Source organism: Poecilia reticulata, chromosome 18, assembly GCF_904066995.2.
Source record: "Poecilia reticulata chromosome 18, P_reticulata-male-v2, whole genome shotgun sequence".
In the NCBI taxonomy this organism is placed as follows: Eukaryota; Metazoa; Chordata; class Actinopteri; order Cyprinodontiformes; family Poeciliidae; genus Poecilia; species Poecilia reticulata.
In genome coordinates this window covers 21,327,740-21,339,605 of record NC_088847.1, presented here as the reverse complement: position 1 = coordinate 21,339,605, position 11,866 = coordinate 21,327,740, and the positions used below count along the sequence as shown (strand labels likewise).

General features: G+C 41.7%; 1 protein-coding gene across 1 annotated transcript; it reads left to right on the top strand.

The window, feature by feature from the left end:
- The first annotated feature begins 8,663 nt into the window (after window positions 1–8,663).
- On the top strand, window positions 8,664–11,663 carry LOC145548517 (GTPase IMAP family member 9-like). The gene is made up of 4 exons (XM_081599026.1): window positions 8,664–8,757; window positions 9,081–9,131; window positions 10,130–10,240; window positions 10,635–11,663. Exons 1-4 carry the CDS (start codon window positions 8,727–8,729, stop codon window positions 11,399–11,401), a joined length of 960 nt encoding a protein of 319 aa, XP_081455152.1. The 5' UTR covers window positions 8,664–8,726; the 3' UTR covers window positions 11,402–11,663.
- Window positions 11,664–11,866: the final 203 nt, after the last annotated feature.

Here is an 11,866-nt window from a genome sequence, read left to right as displayed (position 1 = left end):
AAACCTGAGAAGTGTGAATTTCATGTTTCCCAGACTACCTTCTTAGGTTTTCTGGTCTCCCCCAACAAGCTATCCATGGAGGACCGCAAGGTTTCCGCTGTTCTGAATTGGCCAACACCACAAGACCGTAAGCAGCTCAGAAGGTTTCTAGGTTTTGCTAATTTCTATCGCCGTTTCATTCGCAACTACAGTACTATTGCTTCTCCACTTCATGCCCTAACCTCTCCCAAGTCTCGTTTTCAGTGGAATCCTAGAGCGGAGGAGGCTTTCCAAAGACTCAAACACCTATTCTCCTCCGCACCTGTTCTCCATTCTCCGGACCTGAGTCGTCAGTTCATTGTGGAGGTCGACGCCTCTGAGTCTGGGGTCGGCGCGATCCTTAGCCAGAGGTATGAGGATGGTAAGATTCATCCTTGCGCCTTCTTTTCCAGAGTCCTCTCCTCTGCTGAGCGCAACTACGACGTAGGGGACCGGGAGTTACTGGCCGTTAAACTGGCATTGGAGGAATGGAGACACTGGCTAGAGGGAGCCAAGGAACCCTTCCTAGTGTGGACTGACCATAAAAACCTCCAGTACCTCAAGACTGCCAAGAGACTCAACACCAGGCAAGCCAGGTGGGCCCTTTTCTTCTCCCGCTTTGCGTTCTCCTTGTCCTACAGACCTGGCTCCAAGAATGTGAAGCCGGATGCGTTGTCCAGGATTCATGAACCCCTGAGTAAACCTTTGACTTCTGGAGATTTTATTCTTCCTAAGTCTGTTCGACTGGCAGTAACCCACCTTGAGGTTGAGAACCGGGTCCGGGAGGCCAACCGACAACAACGGGTTCCCCAGGCTGTCCTCCCCGCCGTCTATTCGTCCCTGACCATCTTGTAGCTGAGGTACTCAAGCTTTGCCATGTATCTAAATTGTTTGTCACCCTGGTGTAGCCAGAACCCTGAAGGTGATCCAGACACGCTTTTGGTGGAGGAACATGGCCAAGGATGTCAAGGAGTTTGTCTCTGCCTGCTGGGTCTGCTCCCAGGCTAAGCCATCTCGCCGACCCCCTTCGGGGCTTCTTCACCCTCTACCTATTCCCCACCGGCCTTGGTCTCATATTTCAATGGACTTCATCACTGGCTTACCCACCTCCAACAGGTACACCACCATACTAACCATAGTCGATCGATTCTCCAAGATGACTCACCTGGTTCCCCTAGTGAAGTTGCCCTCCTCCAAGGAGTTGAGTGAAGTCCTTGCCAGGGAGGTGTTCCGCCTTCATGGGCTTCCTGTAGACATCGTCTCTGACCGTGGTCCTCAATTTGTCTCACGTTTTTGGAAGGAGTTTTGTGGACAGTTGGGAATCCAGGTGAGTCTCTCCTCTGGTTTCCATCCACAGTCTGATGGCCAGACTGAACGTCTCAACCAAGAGGTGGAGATCAAACTTCGCATGCTCTGCGAACAAGACCCTACCAATTGGGTACAGAATCTGCCGTGGGTGGAGCATGCTATCAATTCTCTTCCCTCCAGTGCCACGGGGTTATCTCCCTTCCATACCGTTTATGGTTTCCAACCACCAGTTTTCTCCTTGCAGGAACGGGCTGCCATGGTTCCCTCTGCCCATGCCTCAGCCAGGAGGTGCCTTAAGGTATGGAAAAGGGCCCGCAGGGCACTCTTAACTACTTCTGCCATATATTCTAGATCTGCCAACCGACACAGGATCCCGGCCCCCGCTTATCTGGTTGGGCAAAAGGTATGGCTGTCAACCAGGTACCTTCCGCTTCGGATGGTGAACAGGAAGCTGGCTCCACGTTTCGTCGGACCATTTCCCATCTCCAAGGTGATTAACCCGGTGGCCGTCCGTCTCCGGCTGCCTGCTTCCCTGAGGGTCCATCCCACCTTCCATGTCTCACGCATCAAGCCTGTCTCCGCATCCCGATTTGTGCCCTCCTCCGGACCCCCTCCTCCCGCCCGAATCTTCGCTGGGGGGCCTGTCTACACGGTGAGGCGTCTTCTCAAGTCCAGACGATGGGGCCGTGGAGTCCATTACCTGGTGGATTGGGAGGGTTATGGACCTGAGGAGCGGTCGTGGGTTCCGTCCCGCCACATTGTGGACAAGGCTCTCATCCGAAGTTTCCATCGTGATCACCCCGACCAGCCTGGTGGTCCTTCAGGAGCCGGACCTTGAGGAGGGGGTACTGTAATGGTGACATGTGCCTGTTGTTTTTGTTTTGACTCCATCCATGTCGTGTCCCTCATCTCCCTGATTCCCTGCAGCTGTGCCGCTCCCTGATTGCTCCCCTTCTTAAGCCTCCCTCCGCTACCCGCACACTGCCAGATTATCGAACGCTTTCAGCAAGTAGTTTCTAGCTCTTCATCCACGCCCTGTGTATTACTGCCTCGCTCTTGCCCTTTGGATTTTCCCCTTTTGCCTTCCCTTGTTGGACTACTGTTTTTGCCTACCCGGATCTCGACCCTAGCCTGTTCTCTGACGCCGCTCACGCCCACTCCCTCGGACTCTGCTATCTTCCACCTCGTGTATGACCTCGGCCCGGCTGACCAAGAACTGGATCTGGACTCTATTCCTCTGATCCCCGGTTGTGAGTACGCAGCCCTGCATCTGCGCTTCTCCCCCGCCCCCACGCACTATCTTCCAGCTAGTGCTTCAGCTAGTTATCCTGTGTGCCGCCCTTGGCTGTCTCCAATAAAGATCTGTGGTTTTCTGCTCACTCCTGTCTCGTGGCTGATTTCGGGTCCTCCTAGTGTGCATTACAGATCTGGAGTAACTGGTGTTATTGCAGATTTGCCAATAGTTTATACATTTTTTTATCCGATTACTCGATTAATCGTAAGAATAATTGATAGATTACTCGATTACTAAAATATTCGTTTACAACAGCCCTACATATATGCTGAAGCCATTATGTCAAATTTAGCAGCATTGATAATCTCAATAAACAAATGCTATATTTAGGTCTATGTTAAAATATTAGCATTTTTGGGGCCCCTGAAGCCCAGGGGGCCTGGTGGAGCTGCTGACTTAATTTGGATTTAACAGAAGTGGACATAATTGATATTTATTTTAATTGTATTTTTTGATTAGTTGTTTTTAAGACTAGTTGTGGGTTTATATAGCAGTTCACTGACTATGTTTTCCCATAACATATAATTACCCAGTAATATTTTTACTTTTATTGTCTACTCAACATCTTTTAATACAAAAACACAGTGGACCACCTTTAGTGTTTTATTATGTAAAGCACTTTGAAATGCCTTGCTGCTGAAATGTGCTGTACAGATAAAATTGGATTGATTGACTTAGAAGCTAATATAAAAATACCTACAAATTATAAAAAGGACTCAAATTGAATATAAATGAGTGTGCCTCATCTATACAGAATGGTAGAACAATTTCACACTGATTTTTAATCAATAAGTCACAAGACCGGGCTGCACAGTGGCGCAGTTGGTAGAGCTGTTGCCTTGCAGCAAGAAGGTTCTGGGTTCGATTCCCGGCCCCAGTCTTTCTGCATGGAGTTTGCATGTTCTCCCTGTGCATGCGTGGGTTTTCTCCGGGTACTCCAGTTTCCTTCCACAGTCCAAAAACATGACTGTTATGTTAATTGGTCTCTCTAAATTGTCCCTAGGGGTGAATGCTTGTGTGGATGGTTGTTTGTTCTGTGTGTCTCTGTGTTGCCCTGCAACAGACTGGTGACCTGTCCAGGGTGACCCCGCCTCTCGTCCAGAACGTTAACTGGAGATAGGCACCAGCAACCCTCCTGACCCCACTAAGGGACAAGGGGGTAAGAAAATGGATGGATGGAAGTCACAAGACCTGGAAGCTATTACAAAAACATCCTAAATTTTGACAAAGAAAATTGCTAAAAAATACAAAAGGATTAAAATGGAAAACAAATGGCTGTGCCTCATCTGTACAAACTAGTATAATTATTTCAAAGTGATTTGAGTTAATACTTCACATGACCTGGAAGCTATTGAAGAAAATACTATATTATTTAATATTAAAATTATTGAAAATAATGTATATGACTTTAAAATTTAATAGATGCTATTTTGTCTCATGTAAAAGCATGAAGTAGCACTGACAATTAGTCGGTTACATTTCAAGTCATTTATTAACATTTATTTGAGAGGAATGTTTGGTTCGGTAATTTGTCGACAGTCCCCAAGTGAACCTTCGGGCGTGATGGGTTGACGGTGACGTCATCGGCCAAAATTATAACTTTTAATATCTCAAAGACAAAAGCTGCACAAACGACAGTTTTAACTGCACAAACCTGCACAAACGGAGCACTAACAAAGTAGCCCACTTTGGTTTATTTTGGAGCAACATGGGGGGATGGTGAACTCAGGATGACCTACAAAATAATTTGTAATATCTCAGAAACCAAAACTGCACAAACGAAAATTTTAACGACACAAACGGAGCACTAACCATTCAGACTATTTGCTGAATTTTTGACGTGGGTGGGGTGTCAGCTCCACACAGCTACGAACTTGCTCCCGTAGAATGGCAGCAAGTACAGTTGGCGAGAGGTTGCGCAATCCCAGGTGAGGCACAGCTCACTGCTGCCTTCGCTTCCAGGCATTGAATGTGGAAATGCAAAAATTCAGCGATTTTGAAGAAAAAATAATCAGAATTGGTGAAGTTAAATGAAAAATAGGCACTTTGTAGTACAAACCACAGGGTGAAAATGGCAATATAACTTGTATTATCATTATATATTATTTTTCCATGATGAAAGGTGAACCTCTGCCTCCCCTGACTGCACGTCTACAATGAATCTTTAATGAAGAAAAAAATAACTAAAGTTAACAGATATGTATTTATGAATGAAGATATTTGTTCTTATATTTCAGTGCTGCATTCCCTCCCCCATTTCTTGAAGGTATAACTTGCACAATCTACACCTTGGGTTTTGTCTGTGTGGTAGATCTGAGCCTCTATTGCTCTGGTGTTTAGGGCCTGTTCCTGGGCGGCCAGGATGAGAGCCTCTGTGTTGTCCTTGTGTCCAGCCTTTTCCAGCCATTGGTAGGATTTCCTGATATCGGCCACTTCAGTTATTTGTCGGTGGTACATCCCATGTAGGGGCTTGTCCTCCCATGATGGTACCTCTAGCACCTCGTCCTCTGTTCTCCATTGCCTGAGACATTCACTGAGCACATCGTCCGTTGAGGCTTTGTCCTTGATGTATTTATGGATCTTGGATGTTTCATCCTGGACAGTGGCTCTCACACTCACTAGTCATCTGCCTCCTTCCTTACGGCTTGTGTACAATCTCAGGATGTTGGATTTGGGGTGGAACCCTCCATGCATGGTTAGTAGCTTCCTAGTCTTAACATCCGTGGCCTTCATCTCTTCCATTGGCCAGCTAATTATTCCGGCAGGGTATCTGATTACTGGTAAGGCATAGCTGTTTATTGCACGGATCTTGTTCTTGCCATTGAGCTGGCTTCTCAGGACTTGCCTTATTTGTTGGAGGTATTTGGCTGTGGCTCCTTTCCTTGTGACCTTATCGAGGTTGCCATTTGCTTGTGGTATTCCCAGGTACTTGTAGCTGTGCTCTATGTCTGCTATTGTTCCTTCTGGGAGTAAGACCCCTTCTGTGTGGGCGACCTTCCCTCTCTTTGTAACCATCCGACCACACTTCTCTAGTCCGAATGACATCCCAATGTCAGTGCTGTAGATCCTGGTGGTGTGGATCAGTGAGTCGATGTCTCGGTCGCTCTTGGCGTACAGCTTGATGTCATCCATGTAGAGGAGGTGACTGATCGTGGCCCCATTCTTGAGGCGGTATCCGTAGCCAGTCTTGTCGATGATTTGGCTGAGGGGTTCAAGCCTATGCAGAACAGCAGTGGGGACAGCATCTCCTTGGTATATGCCACATTTGATGGACACTTGTGCAAGTGGTTTGCAGTTGGCTTCAAGGGTGGTTTTCCACAACCCCATCGAGTTTGCAATAAAGTCTCTTAGAGTCCTGTTGATGTTGTAGCTCTAAGCATTCAATGATCCAAGTGTGTGGCATTGATACGCACGCACGCGCGCGCACACACACACACGCACACACCCTTACCCTTTGTAGTAAGAGTCCAAACAGCTCTGCACCCGCCAGAATGGAGGAAAAATATTTTACAAAACCCTACTAAATAATTTAAAACTTTGCAAATTTCTTTACTTTGAAACGCTATGTACATAACAGTGGATGCACTAAAGTGGCAGCGTTTAAATAAACCCAAGTTAACACAACCCTCCTCAAGTTAGAGTCCTGTTGATTCAGGTACAATCAAAGGCGTTTGTCCCAGTGGGGGGCTGGGGGTCCGGAGCCCCCCAATATTGGAAAAGTCTATAATTGCCCCCCTGCCCCTAAAAAAAATATCATTAAAGAAACATTTGCATTTAAATAATATCAATATTAAAAGGCAAAAGAAACAAAGAACGAACTACATCTGCCATTTATCTCAGAAATAAAATAAGAATTAATTTTAGACGCCCCTACCATTATTAGAACAATGGTTCAGTCCAAAATGTAGGAGGAGCAACAGCTGCGCTGCTGAACGGCACAGGCTCCGTTAAAACCAATGAAGTGAGGAGCTAGCTGTTAGCTGTACCTCTGCATCACAAACGTAAAACTCCTCCAGTAAGTAAATACTTAAAAGACATGCAACACCTTTTATTTGCCTTTTCTGCTCAATAAGAAGAAACACAACAATAAAGAGCAGACTGCAGTTTATTTCATTACTTTGACTGAATCATGGTGAGCTGCCTCATTAGCAAAAGTGATACTCTGCTTTTTTTGTCAAAGGTAGAAAATATCTCATTCATATTTAACTCTTACGTTAATTAGAAGAGTTTGAAACGGGAGGGAAGGGCTGAGGAGTGGCCGACAGCTCTGCGTTTGAGCTGAGAACAGACAGAAAAAACAGAAAGTTATGCCTTTATTTCTTTGTCTTCAATATAGAGCGTTTAAAACCACAAAATAAAATCTGAATATTTTTCTATATAAAGCCTGGTGCTTTAAGTGTTATGTTTAAGTTATGATACTTCCCAGATATTAATTTCTATCTACTTATTTGTTGTCAGTCATCCAGGACATGCCACAATTAAAAAAAGGCTTAAAAATAAGCAACTTAACGAGTTATAATTTAAACAGCCCATAACTTGAATTGGGAGCCATTTCAATAAATCAATGCTTATGGGAAATTTTAATAGTTAATCATTAAAGCTTTTTTATTTAGAACCTTAAATTTTTGTAAAGTTGTAGTATAGATTAGATCAGTCAGACTGAACAAAACTCGTATCTAAGAAACATTTGAATTTTTATTTTTTTTCTCAATAGGTTGCTTACTGAAAAAACACGTTTGAAGTGCATTACTAGTCATTTTGGTCCTTTAAAAAGTGGTTTAAAAACTTTTTAAACCACTTTTTACCTTAGTTTTCACTGTAACTTTGCCGACCTGTAATTAAAAGCTGCAGGACGCCAGTTTGACTCCTGGGACTTACGCTGCTTCTTTAATACAAATTTAGCTTGAATGTGTGGAAAATTCACCAAGCCTTTAATTGAATAAAGAAACAGCCAATGCCCAATCAGAGCAAATACTGAAAAACGTTTATTACTTACAGTCCAGAACAGCACGCCACACTGAGGCCTCAAGATGAATCCATGCAGTCAGGAGCAGAACCGAACATCCACCATTTCGCAGTTTCTGTCTGCTCCTCGTTTGTCTATTGATACAAACAAGTACGGAAGCGTCATTATCAGAAAAAACAAAGACTCAAATTGTCTCAACTGATTAATCCCGTCCCTCTCACAGCTGAACTCACCTGTTCGGGAGGAACAATCCTCTCTAGAATAAACGAACATTAAATGTCGAGACCAACTATTTTGTTCTGTTTCTTTTATTTACTTGCGCTTTTGCGTCTATTGAAACGGGTTTAAGGGAGTGGACATACACCGACTAAACCAGCGCTCATCTAGAAGTAAGTTTTCAAAGTAAAAGCTCAACAGTTCTGATCCGACTAATTATGAAATATAATCACATTAAAAATAGTTTAAAAGGATAATTATGGAATTGTAATCCCATTTCAGAACGCTCTATGGAAAAGATGCGTTGTTATTTTTAAAGGAGAAAAGCAAAACAATTGTTACTCTAATTTAAAAAAGCAAATGTAAAAAAAATTAGGGAACTTTTTAAGAAAGGATTGTCACGCCCTCTGCACCATTTGAGCTAAACTTGGATTAAGATAATAATAATAATAATAATAATAATAATAATAATAATAATAATAATAATAATAATAATAATAATAATAAGAAGAAGAAGAAGAAGAAGAAGAAGAAGAAGAAGAAGAAGAAGAAGAAGAAGAAGAAGAAGAAGAAGAAGAAATAAGTTTGCATGGCACCTGGTGTTAAATATGTAAGCAAGATCAGTTAGCAGGTAAAATAAATTATTTTCAAAGGAGGAAAAATTAGTTTTATAACACGACGTATTCTGCAGTCACTGTATTAAAATGAGCCTAAATTGAATTAATGTCTTGTTTACGACAAAGACGCACTTTCTTTCAGTTATTAGGAATACTTGTTTTATTTTGAAGGCGTAGCAGGTGTTTAGGCACACCTGTTAAGAAACTGCTACGCCCTTACCTGATCATTTGGAAGGTTCGGAGAGAAAGTTGTAGTGTGTTTAATGCGACTGAATTATAGAATTGTAAGTTTACTCAGATCAAAGAAATGGCGGAGAGGGGAGAAGTTGGAGAAATTGGTGAGTTAATTAAATGTGTTTATGAGTTTTTGCGTAAAATATTTATTAAAACGTGGCGTATTTAAGTTTTTTTCTCACCTCATTTGTAGCCGTAACTCGGTTTATTTATTAGGCAACTGAGTGTAAACGTAAGTTTAAGTTTTAGAGCCATTTGTGAAGAAATTGTCTTTTCAACGAACTTTATCACGCAGTTTTTATTCAATGTTCCTTTCACTTTTATTAATCAGTAGTTATAACTGACTTAAATAATTTTCATTGCGTTATTTGTTCACCACCGATATAACAAATTACGTGTTAGTTTTTGTTCTCCTGTTTCTGTGTAGGACCAGAGAAAGCACGGGGTAGAAGAGACAGCATGGACACTCCTCCAACAGGTCTGATTTCTATCTTGGCACCAGAGTTGTTTTGTCTTCAAGTAAATTCCAGTTTTGTTTCAATAATCCAGTGGGGGTGACAACTCTTTCTTACATCGATTGTTTTGCTTTTCTCCTTTAAAAATAACAATAAATCCTTTCCATTCTAGTATAGTCATGTGTCCCTAATAGACCATTCTGAAACAAAGATCCAGTTAATGTCAAAGTTTATTGACAGCAGTCTTCACAAACAGTAAGATCCATTTTGGACCATTTGTAAACATTATAATAACAATATTTAAATACAAGAAAATTGCATGAGTACAGGTTGCTTGATGTGTTTCCTCTCACGCCATTCAATTGCAGTCCAAATTATGATTCAGATGTCCAACTTGCAATCTAAAAACTTTAAGTTAAACAGTAACTGGAAAAACCCCAAATTAAGGCAAGTAAATGAGAAAACTTTAAAAAGTTACAAAATATTTAAAACTCAGTGTTGTGAAAATCAGTGACGGCTAACAAACTAAATAAAATATTAAAAGCAGCATTTGCATAACTTCCCTGTTGGTTTAAGTCTCTTGTTGTTTCCTGGAGCAAAATACTGAAGCTTCAGTAGATTATTGTAGAGGAAAAAGCATGAGATAAACATTCAACAACTAGTTAGGTAAGCCCATAGCTTCTACAAGGTTGGGCACAGTTTAGCTTAAATAAATATAATTCCTCATGGCATAAATTAATCCTGGTGTCAATGTTGCCACTTTTGGGAAAAAATGAACATTGATCTGCAAAGTTTGGGCAGATTTGCCTGTATATTAGTGATGCAAAACTTAATGTTAACAGGTAATTATACAGATGTACCAAATAGGTGGTCAGTAAAGAATCATTCCATGTAGAAATAAATTTACAAGGGAATGAATAATAAGCATCAGTTAATCAAGAGGTTGTCATGAAATTGAAGTGTAAATTTTTAACAGACTTGCCTCATTCTCTAAAACCTAATCACAATCTTTCTGTTCCAGTGTCTGATTTAAGGCTGGTGCTTGTTGGGAAGACTGGCACAGGAAAAAGCTCCAGTGGAAACACCATATTGGGAAGGGAAGCTTTTAGAGCAGCAACCAGACACTCCTCTGGTAAAACTATGAAACACACAGATGGACCAAAACTCCCCAAGTGCTTCATTTTAATAGACAGGCCACAAATCTACACTACTGGGCTGTTCATGTAATATACAAAGTTTTAATGACTTGTTGCTCTTTGTTCACCCTGTGGGTAATCTGAACCTTCACAAAATTATTTTATTTGCAGTGTTTAAAAAACAGCTGATTCTTGGTATATGCGACCCTTGCTCCTCTAAATATCAGATGCATAGTTTTAGTTTGTCTGAATGGTTAAATAATGTTATTGGTTCTAAACTATTGAAGTGTCAGAGGACAGTGCTTATATTCTGTCTGTGTCTGTGTCTGTGCCATAACATCTACTTTGTAAATCTCACTGTAACGTCACTATTGAATTTTTGTTCTTTAGAGACCGCTGAATGCTGCAAACAACGAGAAAAGATGCTCAGCAGGACGGTTTCTGTTGTCGACACACCTGGTCTCTTTGACACGTTTCAGACTGAGGAAAAAGTGAAGAGAGAAATCTCAAAATGCATCAACATGTCGGCTCCCGGTCCCCACGCCATTCTGCTGGTGGTCAGAATTGGACCATTCTCTAGAGAGGAGAGGGATGCTGTGATGAAGGTGAAGGAAATTTTTGGAGAGGAAGCCTGGAAGTACTCCATGATCCTGTTCACCCATGGTGACGTGGTGGAGGAGTTGGACTTTGACGAGATGTTAAAGGATTCTGGACCCGAATTGAAGGAGATCTTAAAGAAGACTGGAAATAGATACCATGTCTTCAATAACCTCAGAGCCAACGATCGTCGACAAGTTCTTGGTCTGCTAGAGAAGGTCGAGGAGATGGTGCAGAAGAACGGAGGCAAGTTTTACTCTACTGACACGTATGAAAAGGCAGTGAAGATGATGGATCAGAAAGAGCTTGAACTCAAACAGTTATATGAGAAAAGGCTGAAGGAGGAAGTGGAAGCTGTGAGGAAAGAGTATGAGCAGCAGCTAAAAGAAGCTAGAGAGGATAAAGAGAAGCTCAAGAAAAGGATGGAAGCTGAGCTGAAGGAGCTGAAGCGTTACTACTCTACCTTGGAGAACGGAGTCCGTCACGTTGTAGAGCAGCTGGCCAAAGATGATGATGATCAACTTCTGAAGAGGTTTCATGAAGTCTTGAAACTGAACTGAAAAACATTGTTTGCAAATGAGTGGTTTGTTGGACACCTTTTCAGGATCTGAATCCTTAATAATCCATCTTTGTAAATAAGATTTATCTTTGCCTGTAGGTAATGGTGTAATGTGTATAGGATGTGTATTTGAAAGTCACAGAATTTAGATAAATAACTATTTAGATGTTATATGATTTGTTTTGACAGGAAAAAATGTAATTCTTCTCTGTAATTCATGCTTGGAGTATTCATTTTTTCTATCATTAAAGTTCTTAACCTTTTTTTTACCCACTGTTTCCATTTTCTGTTTGGCATAATTTAAATATTAATTTCTTCTCCTTTAATCAGGATGTTAACTATGCAGTGGGGTTAAGTCTGGTGCCTCACTATTCTTGGGGAAACCCTAATAATTATTACATTTATTTAGCATAAATGTGTCATGTCTTCTGATTTTAGTGGCCATGATTTCTTTTGATTTTTCGTC

What these genes read in the sequence shown, in the direction of transcription:
- LOC145548517 (XM_081599026.1), top strand. Translation starts at nt 8,727, where the DNA reads ATGGCGGAGAGGGGAGAAGTTGGAGAAATTG. An exon ending in CATGGACACTCCTCCAACAG is followed by an intron (nt 9,132 to 10,129) that starts GTCTGATTTCTA and finishes TTTCTGTTCCAG; the next exon opens with TGTCTGATTTAAGGCTGGTG. An exon ending in AGCAACCAGACACTCCTCTG is followed by an intron (nt 10,241 to 10,634) that starts GTAAAACTATGA and finishes TTTGTTCTTTAG; the next exon opens with AGACCGCTGAATGCTGCAAA.